Source organism: Arctopsyche grandis, chromosome 4 (genome assembly GCF_051622035.1).
Source record: "Arctopsyche grandis isolate Sample6627 chromosome 4, ASM5162203v2, whole genome shotgun sequence".
NCBI classification, from domain to species: domain Eukaryota; kingdom Metazoa; phylum Arthropoda; class Insecta; order Trichoptera; family Hydropsychidae; genus Arctopsyche; species Arctopsyche grandis.
Window position 1 is genome coordinate 6,749,409 of NC_135358.1, and position 12,088 is coordinate 6,761,496.

At 35.8% G+C, this 12,088-nt stretch overlaps 2 protein-coding genes across 7 annotated transcripts; one reads left to right on the forward strand and one right to left on the reverse strand.

Moving 5' to 3' along the window:
* The first annotated feature begins 4,988 nt into the window (after positions 1-4,988).
* On the forward strand, positions 4,989-8,433 carry LOC143911268 (MYG1 protein-like). 3 transcript variants are annotated; one of them, XM_077430099.1, is made up of 4 exons: positions 4,989-5,124; positions 5,432-5,694; positions 5,769-6,323; positions 8,155-8,344. In XM_077430099.1, the coding sequence occupies exons 1-4, from the start codon at positions 5,008-5,010 to the stop codon at positions 8,309-8,311; spliced, it is 1,092 nt and encodes a 363-aa protein (XP_077286225.1). In that variant the 5' UTR covers positions 4,989-5,007; the 3' UTR covers positions 8,312-8,344. The 3 variants fall into 3 exon arrangements, 2 of the variants coding, with proteins under 2 accessions (XP_077286225.1, XP_077286226.1); XM_077430100.1 differs by having other exon boundaries at positions 5,007-5,124; positions 5,444-5,694; positions 8,155-8,433; XR_013260561.1 differs by having other exon boundaries at positions 5,028-5,124; positions 5,444-5,694; positions 5,769-6,475; positions 7,209-8,342.
* Pus1 (Pseudouridine synthase 1) lies at positions 8,343-11,279 on the reverse strand. 4 transcript variants are annotated; one of them, XM_077430095.1, is made up of 7 exons: positions 11,009-11,279; positions 10,596-10,830; positions 9,582-9,748; positions 9,237-9,510; positions 9,067-9,166; positions 8,839-8,994; positions 8,343-8,771 (listed from the first exon to the last, which is right to left on the reverse strand). In XM_077430095.1, the coding sequence occupies exons 1-7, from the start codon at positions 11,052-11,054 to the stop codon at positions 8,361-8,363; spliced, it is 1,389 nt and encodes a 462-aa protein (XP_077286221.1). In that variant the 5' UTR covers positions 11,055-11,279; the 3' UTR covers positions 8,343-8,360. The 4 variants fall into 4 exon arrangements, with proteins under 4 accessions (XP_077286221.1, XP_077286222.1, XP_077286223.1 ...); XM_077430096.1 differs by having other exon boundaries at positions 10,900-11,154; XM_077430097.1 differs by having other exon boundaries at positions 10,596-10,860; positions 11,009-11,134.
* Between the last annotated feature and the right edge of the window lie 809 nt (positions 11,280-12,088).

Below are 12,088 nucleotides of genomic sequence, written 5' to 3' on the forward strand. Positions count from 1 at the left end.
GTAAACAAATTTATTGGCTAAAGAATGTAAGAGATTGGATTTAAATACAAGGAATTGCAGCTCTTATCAGCAAAACTCAAGACTCGGACCAAGTCTGCCAATTTGATCATTCGAACTTTAATCAGACGTTGCCACATAACGATTGACTCGTCCGAGCGATTCGGTGTGGGATTACTCGTATCGTGTCAACCCGGTATTACATAAAAGAAGAAGAAAAATACCAACAACGGAATGGACCAATCAAACTAATGTGTTTTTCAAAATAAAAAAGCATGTAAGTATATATTAAGTAAATTAAAATCTTTAATAACCAGGTAAAAATAGTCTCAGACGTAAGCCAAATACTTTGATATCTGAAGAAAGCCAATTTGCCAAATAGAGGCTAGGTATACTCGCCCAAAAATTGAAAGTAAACAAATTTAGTGGTTGTGGAATGTAGGATATTGGATTGAAATACACGGAGTTAAGAATCTTATCAGAAAAACCCAAGACTATAGCAAATTTTCCAAAGTGGTGGCCAACGCTAGTAACACTAGAAAATATGCTTATACTTGGTTGACGCGTGCACTGGGACCGAGTCCGTTAATTTGGTCACTCGGACATTACGTGTACGTTACTCAGACGTTGCCACGCTACGAGTAAAGTCCGGGTGACTTGTCCTCAGTGTGGGATTACTCATACCATGTCAACTCGGTATTACATAAAAGAAGAAGAAAAATATCAATAACGGAATTGACCAATCAAACTAAAGCGTTTTTCAGAAGAAAGAAGCATGTATGTAAGAACATATTAAGTACATAAATTAAAAGCATAACAACCAGGTAAAAATAATCTCAGAAGTAAGGCAAACGATATTTAGATAGCGTGCCCATAAAATATAATACATAAAGATTTGCGATACCTGCTATATTCAAATGAAAAAAAATGTGGTAACTGAAAATATAAAGGGATGGGGGGAGGGGAAGCCAATGCTCAATTATTTCAACTTATTAAGGGTATATAAAGAGCTTACAATTCATAGATGTCACGTTAATTTATGAGTTTTTCACAGTGTCTCGTAATTCAGCGACTTGTATAATAATAAAAAAATGCTGCAATGTTTGTAATTTGGCCAGGAAGGCGCAATCTTTATTAATTAGTATTATTATGACATTACATTTAATACCAGGAAGGCCTTACAGGTAAACCCCAATGCGCCTTCCTGGCCAATTACAAACATTGCAGCATTTTTTTTTCATTATACAAGTCGCTGAATTACGAGACACTGTGAAAAACTCGTAAATTAACGAGACATCTATGAATTGTACATCAATTTTATTGGCGTCCACGTACGCGTCCCGTGCTGCTCTTTTGATTTCTTACCAATAATCTCTGATACTGGTGGACAGTATTGAACAATCAAAAAGAATTTTGACTATTTCATACAAAAGTATTTAGATCTGTATGTAGCTCGTTAAAATACACTATAGCTAGTTTTTCTACTTATTGTTGATGCGTTGTGAAAATTTTGACTTATTGAAAGTGTCCATCGATATTAGGATTGCTTTATTTATTTTTTTAATCTGGAATGCTCCTATACTTTGTGGCTTTTACTTAATTTTCTCTAGAGCAGCTCCGCCACTGTCTTTCGATCGTTTAGTACATAATTTTTATACATTCAAAATATTAATGGTAAATTTCACAGGGCTCTCGGTGTGCCAGATCGTGCCGTGCCGCACAACAATGTGAGTAATCGACCATGGCAATTGGTCCATAACTTTGAGAAATAGGTCATCCTCACCTGCGAGATAGCGGTCGAGACAGTCTTCCATTATAATCAGGGCCGATGAGCCATTCAAACTTGAGGAACTCCCGCCGAGAGCCATTGTTGATCTTCCGAGCTGGACTGAACCCTCGCGCTGCCCATAAATACGATCATATTCGATCCCATGGTTTTTACACACGACCATACTCGCTCCGGTCAACGTTTTATTTCTTTCCGATGCTAATTTGGACACCGAACAAATTTAGTGTGGACACGATCGTTTTCGCCGCACGTGATTGCATACCTTCGAGTAAACGTGGAACATTAGATACTTCCTCAATGCACCGTAGATATTCGTCTTTGAACTTTGAAACCAGATCGTTACAGTTTACAAGCAAACACCAATGATGAGTAGACGGGATATATATTAAAATTTTAAAAATTCCTCAAATGCAACGTGTTAGTTAAGTCTGTTCGCATCTCGGAGCTTTTTCCCGTTGAAAAAAAGATAATATACATTTTTTCGACGTCACTGAGCCTGCCCACGCACCGCCTCTGAAGCTTGGTGTATTTTCGCCACCCATTCTACTACTTAAATAATTCCAAATGTATGCGAAAATAAATCACTGGGCAATAATATAAACACCATTTTTCCTAAGCCGTCTCGTACGACTTAGGTCATTAGCATCTAGTATGCGTTACATCACAACAAATCCGACGAAAAAATTGCAATACTCGGAAAATGAGCGTCTGAAAATCGTCGTAAAATTATAAAATGCTAATTTCATTATTGTGCGGAATACATTTTTAACGTTTTATGAAACGGGGATATAATATACACATTAATTTTTATTAATATAAAATAATGGCCTTACATGCTTTTTCACGCAAATGCTACAATGACTGTTTTGCTTAATTTAGATTTCAAAAGTCACATACACACATACATACATACATATGTACGTTGAATATTATTTTGGATTTCTTTAAATGAAAATAAATTAGTACATCTGTCTCATAGTGACAGCAACATACGTACATAGGTGAAGAAAGACAACATTCCCTGGGATTAAAATCGACAAAATTTATATACATATATATGCATGATTTTTAAACAAAATTATAAATTCTGCATACATATTATACATGCATTTGAATATTATATATATATATATATATATATATATATATATATATATATATATATATATATATATATATATATATATATATATATATATTTATCATATTTAATGAGTTCAGTGTTGGGAAGTGATCCAGTTTCTTAAATAATATTTGACGTTGAAACAGTTGGATTTTTAAATGAAATCCATTCAAGCTTTTTATCCAATCGTGAGCATATAAATTTTTACCCTTTTAAATGCAGTTGAAAGTGTTCAGGTGTGTTATGATGTCCAAAGTAAAAGCAAAATCACAAAGCCAGTCATTGTTAGTGAATTCAGGGAAATCAGTTATATTTTTCAGTTCTAAAAATAAAATGATATCATCCTTTAATTTCCACACTCTTTGAAGTACTTTCCCTAAACTTAACCATCGAATATGACTGTGAAAAGGAATATCTGTGTACTCTGCATCAAGATCTTCAAGAAAGCTGATAAATTGTCTGTGTTTCAGTCCACTTGATCGGATTAAATTGACAAGCTTAATAACACGTAATGTTACGTGATCAAATTTCAATACGTTTTTGCACAAGACTTGCTGATGTATAATACAATTAAATTATAATCAGGATCGATTTCACGAATTCTATCCTGGATTTTCTTTACTGCACCAACATTTTTTCCGGTCAAATTTCGTGCACCATCAGTCGTAACGCTGACCAATTTGTTCCTTTGCAAATTACATATATGCAGCTATGCAATCTTTAATTTTTTTAAATATATCATCTCCCGTTGTGTGATTTTTTAACGATTCCATTGAAAGAAGCTCTTCAATAATTTCAAATTCAGAAGTACATCCACTTATAAAAATTAATAACTGTGCAATATCCTTTTGATCGTTGCTTTCGTCGATTGCTAGCGAGTACCAGTTGAATGATTTTGATACTGATAATAATTGCTCTTTTAAATTGGTAGTGATACATTCAATCCTTCTAGCTACAGTTCACTGAGATAAACTCAAGTTCTCAAATTTGTGTTTAATATCCGGGCATATAATTGCACTTACTTCAGTCATACAGTTTTAATGCCTTCTGTGAGCGATTTACATTCCATTATAGGGAGAGTAAGGAGAACACAGAGACCAAAAGAGCCGCAAACAGTTGGGGAAATTTGCCTAACGTCGGAGTACAAAGTCACATGCAACCAACAACCGTTTCTGGTGAGTGACTGCGAGTTCGAGAATGGCAGAGCCAAGGGGTTGCAGCGCGTCGCAAACGTTAAAGGCCTCAAAGTGAGGCACGTGCCCCTCCACAAACATTTGCGACGCGCTGCAACCCCTTGGTGGCCTGAAGAGAGCACTGTGGCAGTTGTTATATACAGTGCCAGTTTTAGGGGGGGGGCTGGGTCGGGCGGCGCCCGAGGGTGCCAAATAAGTTAGGGCGCCGAACGATACGCCAAAGGCGCTTTAAAATTTAAAACTAGAGTGCCAAAAGCCATTCAAAATTTTAGATTAGAGTGCCAAAGGCGAAAGTTATTTCTAAGGATGTTTAGAAAAAATTGCCCGAGGGTGCCATAGGGTGTAAGGCCGGCATTGGTTATATAGAACCTTTATCTTCTTCATTGTCTCTCATCGTATCTATTATGTAAGTTACACAACATTTCGATTTTTGATTTCAAAAATAAATATTGCCAATTATTCAGTACCAATCGAAAAGCAATAAAAGGAACATTCTACAATACATACTAATTGTTAATCAGTTGGATTAAAATTACACAATAACACCAAATTATATTATTTATTGCTATAATTTTGCAACAAACGGGAGTATTACATACAAAGCAAATAGTAATACTACAAGTTTTTAATATTCTATATTTCATTCCTAATGGCCAATAATTACACACCAGCCGACAGATATATAGCACTACTTAAATATATTGTTCTCTCCCCTTCATAAATATACATACACATGTAATTGAACATCATGAATAAAATCATTTTATGTAATTGAGATCTTTAAAGACAAACATATTGCATCATATATTTTACATGCTTAAATAGTAAGTATTATCAAATTTTCACATTGAATATCACAAAACTAAACAACAATTTTTGATCCATTGAATTGGCCATGCTGACAAATGACAATGTTGTCATTCTGTACACGCGTCATCTGTCACGCTGCGAGAAGATCAGTTTCAAATTTAAATAACTTTCCCCGCAAAATAATGGAAAACGGAGAACCAGCTAGCAAAAAAGTAACATAACATTATCTATTCTACTAAACATTTTATCAAACCAGTCTCTAAATAGCGCACACATTCGTTTTAAACGTCATATCGTTATAGGTTATGTTAAATCTTGAGAACGACCACCTACAGATGAACTATGTCGAATTTTTTGTAACCCAACATACGAATTAATATCCCAATACGATGGCTATACAAATATATATGATTAAAACATGCTAAACGGTTACTAAAGTCAATACAACTAACGCTCTACTTTCATATGGATCTTTACTATGATTACTTATTGTATATACTTACATGATTTTAATTACAGAAAATGTTGCAGATCGGAACCCATGATGGAATATTTCACTGTGACGAAGTTCTAGCTTGCTTTTTGTTAAAACAACTACCTACATACGCCGAAGCCAAGGTCATCAGAAGTAGAAATGATAGCGTGTTGAAAGATTGTGATATAGTAGTCGATGTTGGTGGAGTGTTTGATAGCTCAAAACATCGCTACGATCACCATCAAAGAGATTTCAACGAGACGATGGATAGTATTAAACCAGATTTGAAAAAAAAATTCACAATCAAGTAAATCATAAGCTTTTGTATTATCAAATAGAACGTTGCTTTCAGATTCATAAATAAATTTATTCAAATTTCAGACTCAGTTCAGCTGGTTTGATTTACGCTCATTTCGGGGAACAGGTCATACGACAAAAAACCGATTTACCCGACGAAGCGATTAAAGTCATATACGAGAAGATGTACGAATATTTTGTGCAAGAAATCGACGCAATCGATAATGGAATTATGATATGTGACGGTGAACCGAAATATAGAATCACGACTAATCTGAGTTCGCGAATAGGTACTTTGAATCCACGCTGGAACTCACCACCGTCCACTAAATCCACGGAGACCGTATTCGAAGAAGCGATGGATATAGTCGGTAAAGAGTTCTTGGAAACTTTGGACTATTACAGTAATTCGTGGTGGCCGGCTAAGTATATCGTTAAACAATCACTAGAGAAGAGGAGTTCAGTTCACTCGTCAGGCAAAATAGTGGAATTGGATAGTTTCGTTCCGTGGAAAGAGCATTTGTTCGATTTGGAAAAAGAACTTGGCTTAGAAGGCGATATAATTTACGTTATTTACCAAGACAAATCTCAATGGAGGGTTATATGTGTGCCGAACGCGCCCAATAGTTTTATATGCAGGTTTGTATTGCATAATAGCACGGAACAACCACAAAAAATTACCAAAGCAGAGGTAATCAATCCTTACTAAGTTTGAACCACTGAAATCGAATATGATAATAGGTACATATTGGTTATATGGGGTCATTCGAGCATGGTGTATACACACACTAGCCATACAAATATACGGTAGTTACATAAATGGCCTCTAGGTGTCGCAAAATGTTATACTAAAGTGACAATACACAACTAGTGATTTAAAACGCATTTCCCAAATAATTTTATTATACATACCTAGCATCTCAATCTTCGTATGCGTTTGAACGACTTCGCAACACTTCACAGTGTTGGTACATGGGTGTGAAACGTGGACTCTGAAGACCAGGATGATCGAAGCTTTTGGAATGTGGGTCAACAGGCGTATGCTGAAGATCCCGTGGACCAAAAGAGTATCAAACGAAGCTGTCCTCGACATGATAGGGAGAGGCAGGGAACTTGTTTCTGTCATCAAACGGAGAGAGATCGGACACATGATACGTGGTACAAAATACGAATTTCTCCGTTTGATAACCATGGGAAAAATAGAAGGTAGGAAATGGATTGACAGGAAGAAGTTGTCTTGGCTTCGAAACATGCGCATGTGGACCGATATGAGCGCCAAAGATATGTTCCGAGCTGCTGAAGACTGATGCGGATATCTGCAAATAATCGACGAGGTCCGGATATGGACAGGGCATTATGAAAAAAAAGAAGAATTTATCTCTGCAATTATGCAGTACTGGCCTCCACATTTCAATAATAAAATGATTTTGGAAATGCGTTTTCGAATTTTATCGATATTGTTTGACGTAACGTCAATCAATGGTTGAGTAGTCATTTTAGTAAATCTATTTGCGACATCTAGAGGCCATTCATGTAACTGCCGTGTATTTGTAAATGTATACTTGATGCTCGGATGCGTCCGTTTAACCAATAAGTACCTGATAATGATTTTGTTTGTTCTCTTTCGTTGACGAGTGTTTTAAAAAACTCGCAATTTTTGGTTTTTATACTTTTATGGTCTCTAACTCAAAATCTAATAATGCTGTACTCAAAGTGAGTATTGGAATCAATAGTCAAATGTTTTTCTATTGATTGTGATTTTTTATTGCTTTGAAATATGGACTTACATATAATTAATTATCTAGCGAATTTTAAGTAAATTTTTTTTCCATAATATTTGCATTTACTTGACCAGTTTTTCATTTCATCGTGTTTATAAGGATTGATTTTTTTTATATAAACGTACTGATTTGAGCGGTAAATTTTATTTTTGAACATGAGCACTCGCCTATACGAATATCGCTTCAAAGCGACGAGTGCACTTAATGAGATACAATACAATCCATTTACTTGAGCATTTTTATACAATGCGAATTCATACAAACGTCCACAGTGACATCTATGGAGAAATATTTGCAGCATTTTATAATCAAATTGGCGAACCTCAAGACGCTAAATAACTTGAGATTAGCAAGAGATAGGAAGGTGATGCCAATTTTTACCGTGAACCGTTTCAATTAAGATCAGAAAATTAGCAAACTCTGATAAGAAACGATCGTCCTGGAGTCACAAACCAAGGTCTGGCCAGCAGTGGGACTCTAGTGTGGCTCGAACCCGTGACCACTCTGCTCGAAAGCATACTGTGCTAACCACTAGTCCACACCACTGGTTAATGATCTTTAATTGAGTTAGTCAAACTTAGTAAAGATTGATTGATTGATTAACTCTGCAAAAACGTGATTTTTTGTTGCCCGATGTGACTGGTACTTTAAAAAAAATTTTTAATCTATCATTGAAATTATTTTTTTAGAAAGTTCCTCAGAGAAGAGTGGAGAGGAGTAAGAGATGAGGATTTATCTAAAATATCAGGCATTCCTGGTTGTGTATTTTGCCACAGCACGGGATTCATCGGCGGTAATGCCACTAGAGAAGGAGCTCTGCAAATGGCTGTGAAGAGTTTGGAATAAATGAAGCATTGATCAAATAAAAATCATACATTGAATCAAAGTGTTTTATTTAAACTTTTTCTTTCATCTCTTCTAAAACTACATCATTAATGCTAACATTAGATTTTTCTTCTACATTTTGCACTTCGTCAGTTTTATTTTCACTCTCAACATCAATTTTGTTTTCGCTAACATTGTCAATTATATTTTCACTCTCGACATCAGTTTTGTTTCCGCTTCCATCCTCGGTTTTATTTTCACTTACATCGTCTTTTCTGCCCCTTTCCAACTCCTTATAAGTAAAGAAGTCTAACGTTGTCAGCCACTCAGCCATGGGCAATTCCTTGACCTCTGTGTTCACTATATTTGGATAAATATGGTTCTTTTTAAATTCATCTACTTCAGCTTTCACATCATCCCATGTCAACACTTCGTGAAAACCATCACCTCCGTAGCGAACATTATAACGGTCATAATGCACCTGTAATATGTTAACAAGTTACAAACAAATATATACAATATGTATTTACATGTGCAGCGTATCTTACCTGATCTAAAACTAGTCCTAAGCCTGGTGCCATCGGCAAATTAATCTGTTTTTGACTTAACGCTCTATTTATAACATCTTTATCAATGTACCCCCTCATAATAGCTAAGACAACCCCAACCATTTTGCGTATTTGATGCAACATGAAGCTCTGACCCTGAAAAACCAATGAATTTTCAATCTTACTGTTCTAATATCTTAAGATTTAAAAAGTTTATAATAGACAAACTTTTATTTCAATGACTGCAAATTCCATTCCGTTGGACACAAACGGCTCTCCACATTCAGCCTTAACAATAAACCGTCTACACGACGGATCTAGAAACTCCCTGAAAATGTTAAAACATATAAATGTGAAATATTTAATACTTTAGTATGATTTTAACACTGAATACTGACTTTTTGGAAGTAAAATTGTGAAAGTTTTTAGTTCCTTCGTATGTTTTTAGCACATCATTAATTTTCGAAATGCCATCTGTTGGAATTCTATACGCCATATGATCTTCGAGAACTGTACAATGGTTCTCAAACGCATATGTGGGTAGCATGTATGTGTAAGTGCGAGCATCGCACTGCTCCTTGGAATTGAATCCTTTGGTGACTCTCTTCATGCCAAATACTCGAATATCGGGTGGCAGCTGCTGGTTGATTACGGACAAATCTACCTCGTTAGCTGAAATAATCGTTGCATTTAAGATTAAATCTATATAATTCCGTGCGAATCATTACATTGCAGCGACTTACGCATCTTCAAAGACACAACTTGTCTTACGGCTGATACTCCCTTGTCAGTACGAGCCGCTCGTTGAAAACCAATGAATTGGATTTGGTTATACGACTCCTCGTTTATGTAATTCGTTTTCAACAATGCTTTGAATAATTCTTCCTCTATAGTTTTCATTTCAGGATTCCTACATTTAGGTTGATATAAAGTTAACGGTATAAACAATATAAAAGAACAATTACAACCAAAGAAAAATATTTACACTACACACTACATAAGAGAAACTTCCTTAACCCTTTGAATGCTGACCAACGCCGATTGGCGTTTTGCCAACAAGTCCGTGGGCCTAAAAAACGCCAATAGATGTTGTATTTTGAGCAAAAACAAGAATACTACCCGCTAAGCCTTTCCAGGTGGCATTGAACATGAGTCATGTAATCCGTTTCATTCATTTGTCAACTGATTTACACCAGAATTTCTGAATTTATAACCATAGCAGAATTTTCCGATGGAAATCCCTAACTGCTGAGTATTTTAGATTGTGGTTTGGCATTTAGATTATGAACATTATATTTTAACAACAATGAAAAAGATGGAACTATGTAGTTTTGGAAAACTACATTCATTAATAGACTTCTTTTATTTATTTTATATTGTTGCAAAATATATTAGTCTATATTATTTATCTATATATTAGTCTAAACAATGTAGAAGATGGAACTAATTTTGGAAAAATACATTCATTAATAGACTTTTTCGTTTATTTTATATTGTTGCAAGATATATTAGAGTCTAAACACACCTTTACAAAACTCGAAATCCTCGGTGGTAGTTATCTAGGGTTTGTTTGAATTAGCTTCAATTTTTAAACCTGCTTTCTATTAGATTTCTAAATAATTCCAGTTGGAAATGTTGGTGAAACTTTCAGCGTGGCGGGCTTCCAACAAACAAGACGTCAGCACTCAAAGGGCTAAGCAAAATCTATATTCTTTTATCGAATACAATCTACCCTTAGTGAAGAATAGTTTATATACCTTTGCATTCCGTAATAGTCGGCACCAGAGTATGATAAAAGCATGGCTACTTTTTTTTTTTTGATGCGTTCAAATGGAACGGGGCACGCTTGTTTGTCGACGGGCTGGTCTTCTTCATTGTTCCTAGAATTTTCTTCCCATTTTCGCTTCTTTACCCTTCCATTGTAGCGAGTGTTTGATTTTACATATTTTGATTGCACGCCTGCCATACTAGAAGCAGCTTTTGAGAGATTATCTGAAATGATTCATCAGTAAACAATACGAACTGACAAATTCATATTAAGATTGTTATTTCTATTTGAACCTGAAGTTATATATATACATGTATATGTTTTTTAAGTGAAACCAAGACGAAAACTAAAATTTCCGAATATCAACTAAAAAAAGGAATGAAGAAGAACGAAGGTATGTACAAAAAGGAGCAGCCGCTGCCCTCGTTGCTGTCCACACCGCCAGCATCTGATCGGACGCTTCGTCGGACACACACTCGATCACATAACCTCAAAACGCTTCTGTCAAACTTCAATGTTGTCACTTGTGAAAAATATCATTATACACCAATTTGGACGAATAATAAAGTAATTGATGTGGGGTAGGTTAGCAGGAAAGATAAACGGATTATTGCACAAAAATCTCAATCAAAGAACATCTGGCACTCAAGTTATCATTAGCTCAATATACAATGTTTCAAGACCAGAGAAATGTTATAATAAGAGAAGGGCCTTTACGAATAAAGAAATTGTGTCAATATTACGCGGTATGTCTCCATAACTACGCTTCAACGCACGGAATACAATCAGATCAATTTACTTATAAAAATGTATCCCATGTTGTTTATTGTGTGTTTTTGAATGCATTGTGCAATTTTTAACGATGTACTTGCCCGTCTTGCGAGTAATATAAACAAACAGAGAAGTTTTTATCGGACATACGTCGAGCATCAAACATCAAATACGACTGATGCTAAAATTATTTAGGAATGTCGATGGACAATCCTCACTTGACAACAATATAACGCCTAAAGCCACTTCTATTATTATAAAATTTCTCTGTTTGAGACAGTCGAACTCTTTACATAATCACTGTTGGCATCACAGCCCCCGCCATAAAGGGGCAGAGGCGTCGAGCAACTCCCCGATTCGGCCATCAAGTCATCAATAAAAACGAGATCATAACCGTTACTCTTTTGTATAATTCCCCCACCCCGCACCGTTCCAGAGCAAGCTGATCGAGACGACGACACATACACAGCCACTGGTCATCCATACACATACATACAGCCCAGTGGCGTGCGCTGAAATTCTCTATCTTTTTGTCGTACAGCCTTACTCAATGTACACGGACAGGATACAAGAGGAACAGCCTGTTCCTCTTGTATCCTGCTCGTGCACATTATATACAATCTCCCACCATTTTCCATCTCCCAACATCACGCTTACATACGCACACGGTACGAGAGAGGGAGACAGAGAGCAGAGCAGCCATCAACAGAG

What these genes read in the sequence shown, in the direction of transcription:
- LOC143911268 (XM_077430099.1), top strand. Translation starts at nt 5,008, where the DNA reads ATGACAATGTTGTCATTCTGTACACGCGTCATCTGTCACGCTGCGAGA. An exon ending in GAGAACCAGCTAGCAAAAAA is followed by an intron (nt 5,125 to 5,431) that starts GTAACATAACAT and finishes TTTTAATTACAG; the next exon opens with AAAATGTTGCAGATCGGAAC. An exon ending in CCCAATAGTTTTATATGCAG is followed by an intron (nt 6,324 to 8,154) that starts GTTTGTATTGCA and finishes TTATTTTTTTAG; the next exon opens with AAAGTTCCTCAGAGAAGAGT.
- Pus1 (XM_077430095.1), bottom strand. Translation starts at nt 11,054, where the DNA reads ATGCTGGCGGTGTGGACAGCAACGAGGGCAGCGGCTGCTCCTTTTT. An exon ending in AGTTGTGTCTTTGAAGATGC is followed by an intron (nt 9,511 to 9,581) that starts GTAAGTCGCTGC and finishes CGATTATTTCAG; the next exon opens with CTAACGAGGTAGATTTGTCC. An exon ending in TAGGACTAGTTTTAGATCAG is followed by an intron (nt 8,772 to 8,838) that starts GTAAGATACGCT and finishes AACATATTACAG; the next exon opens with GTGCATTATGACCGTTATAA.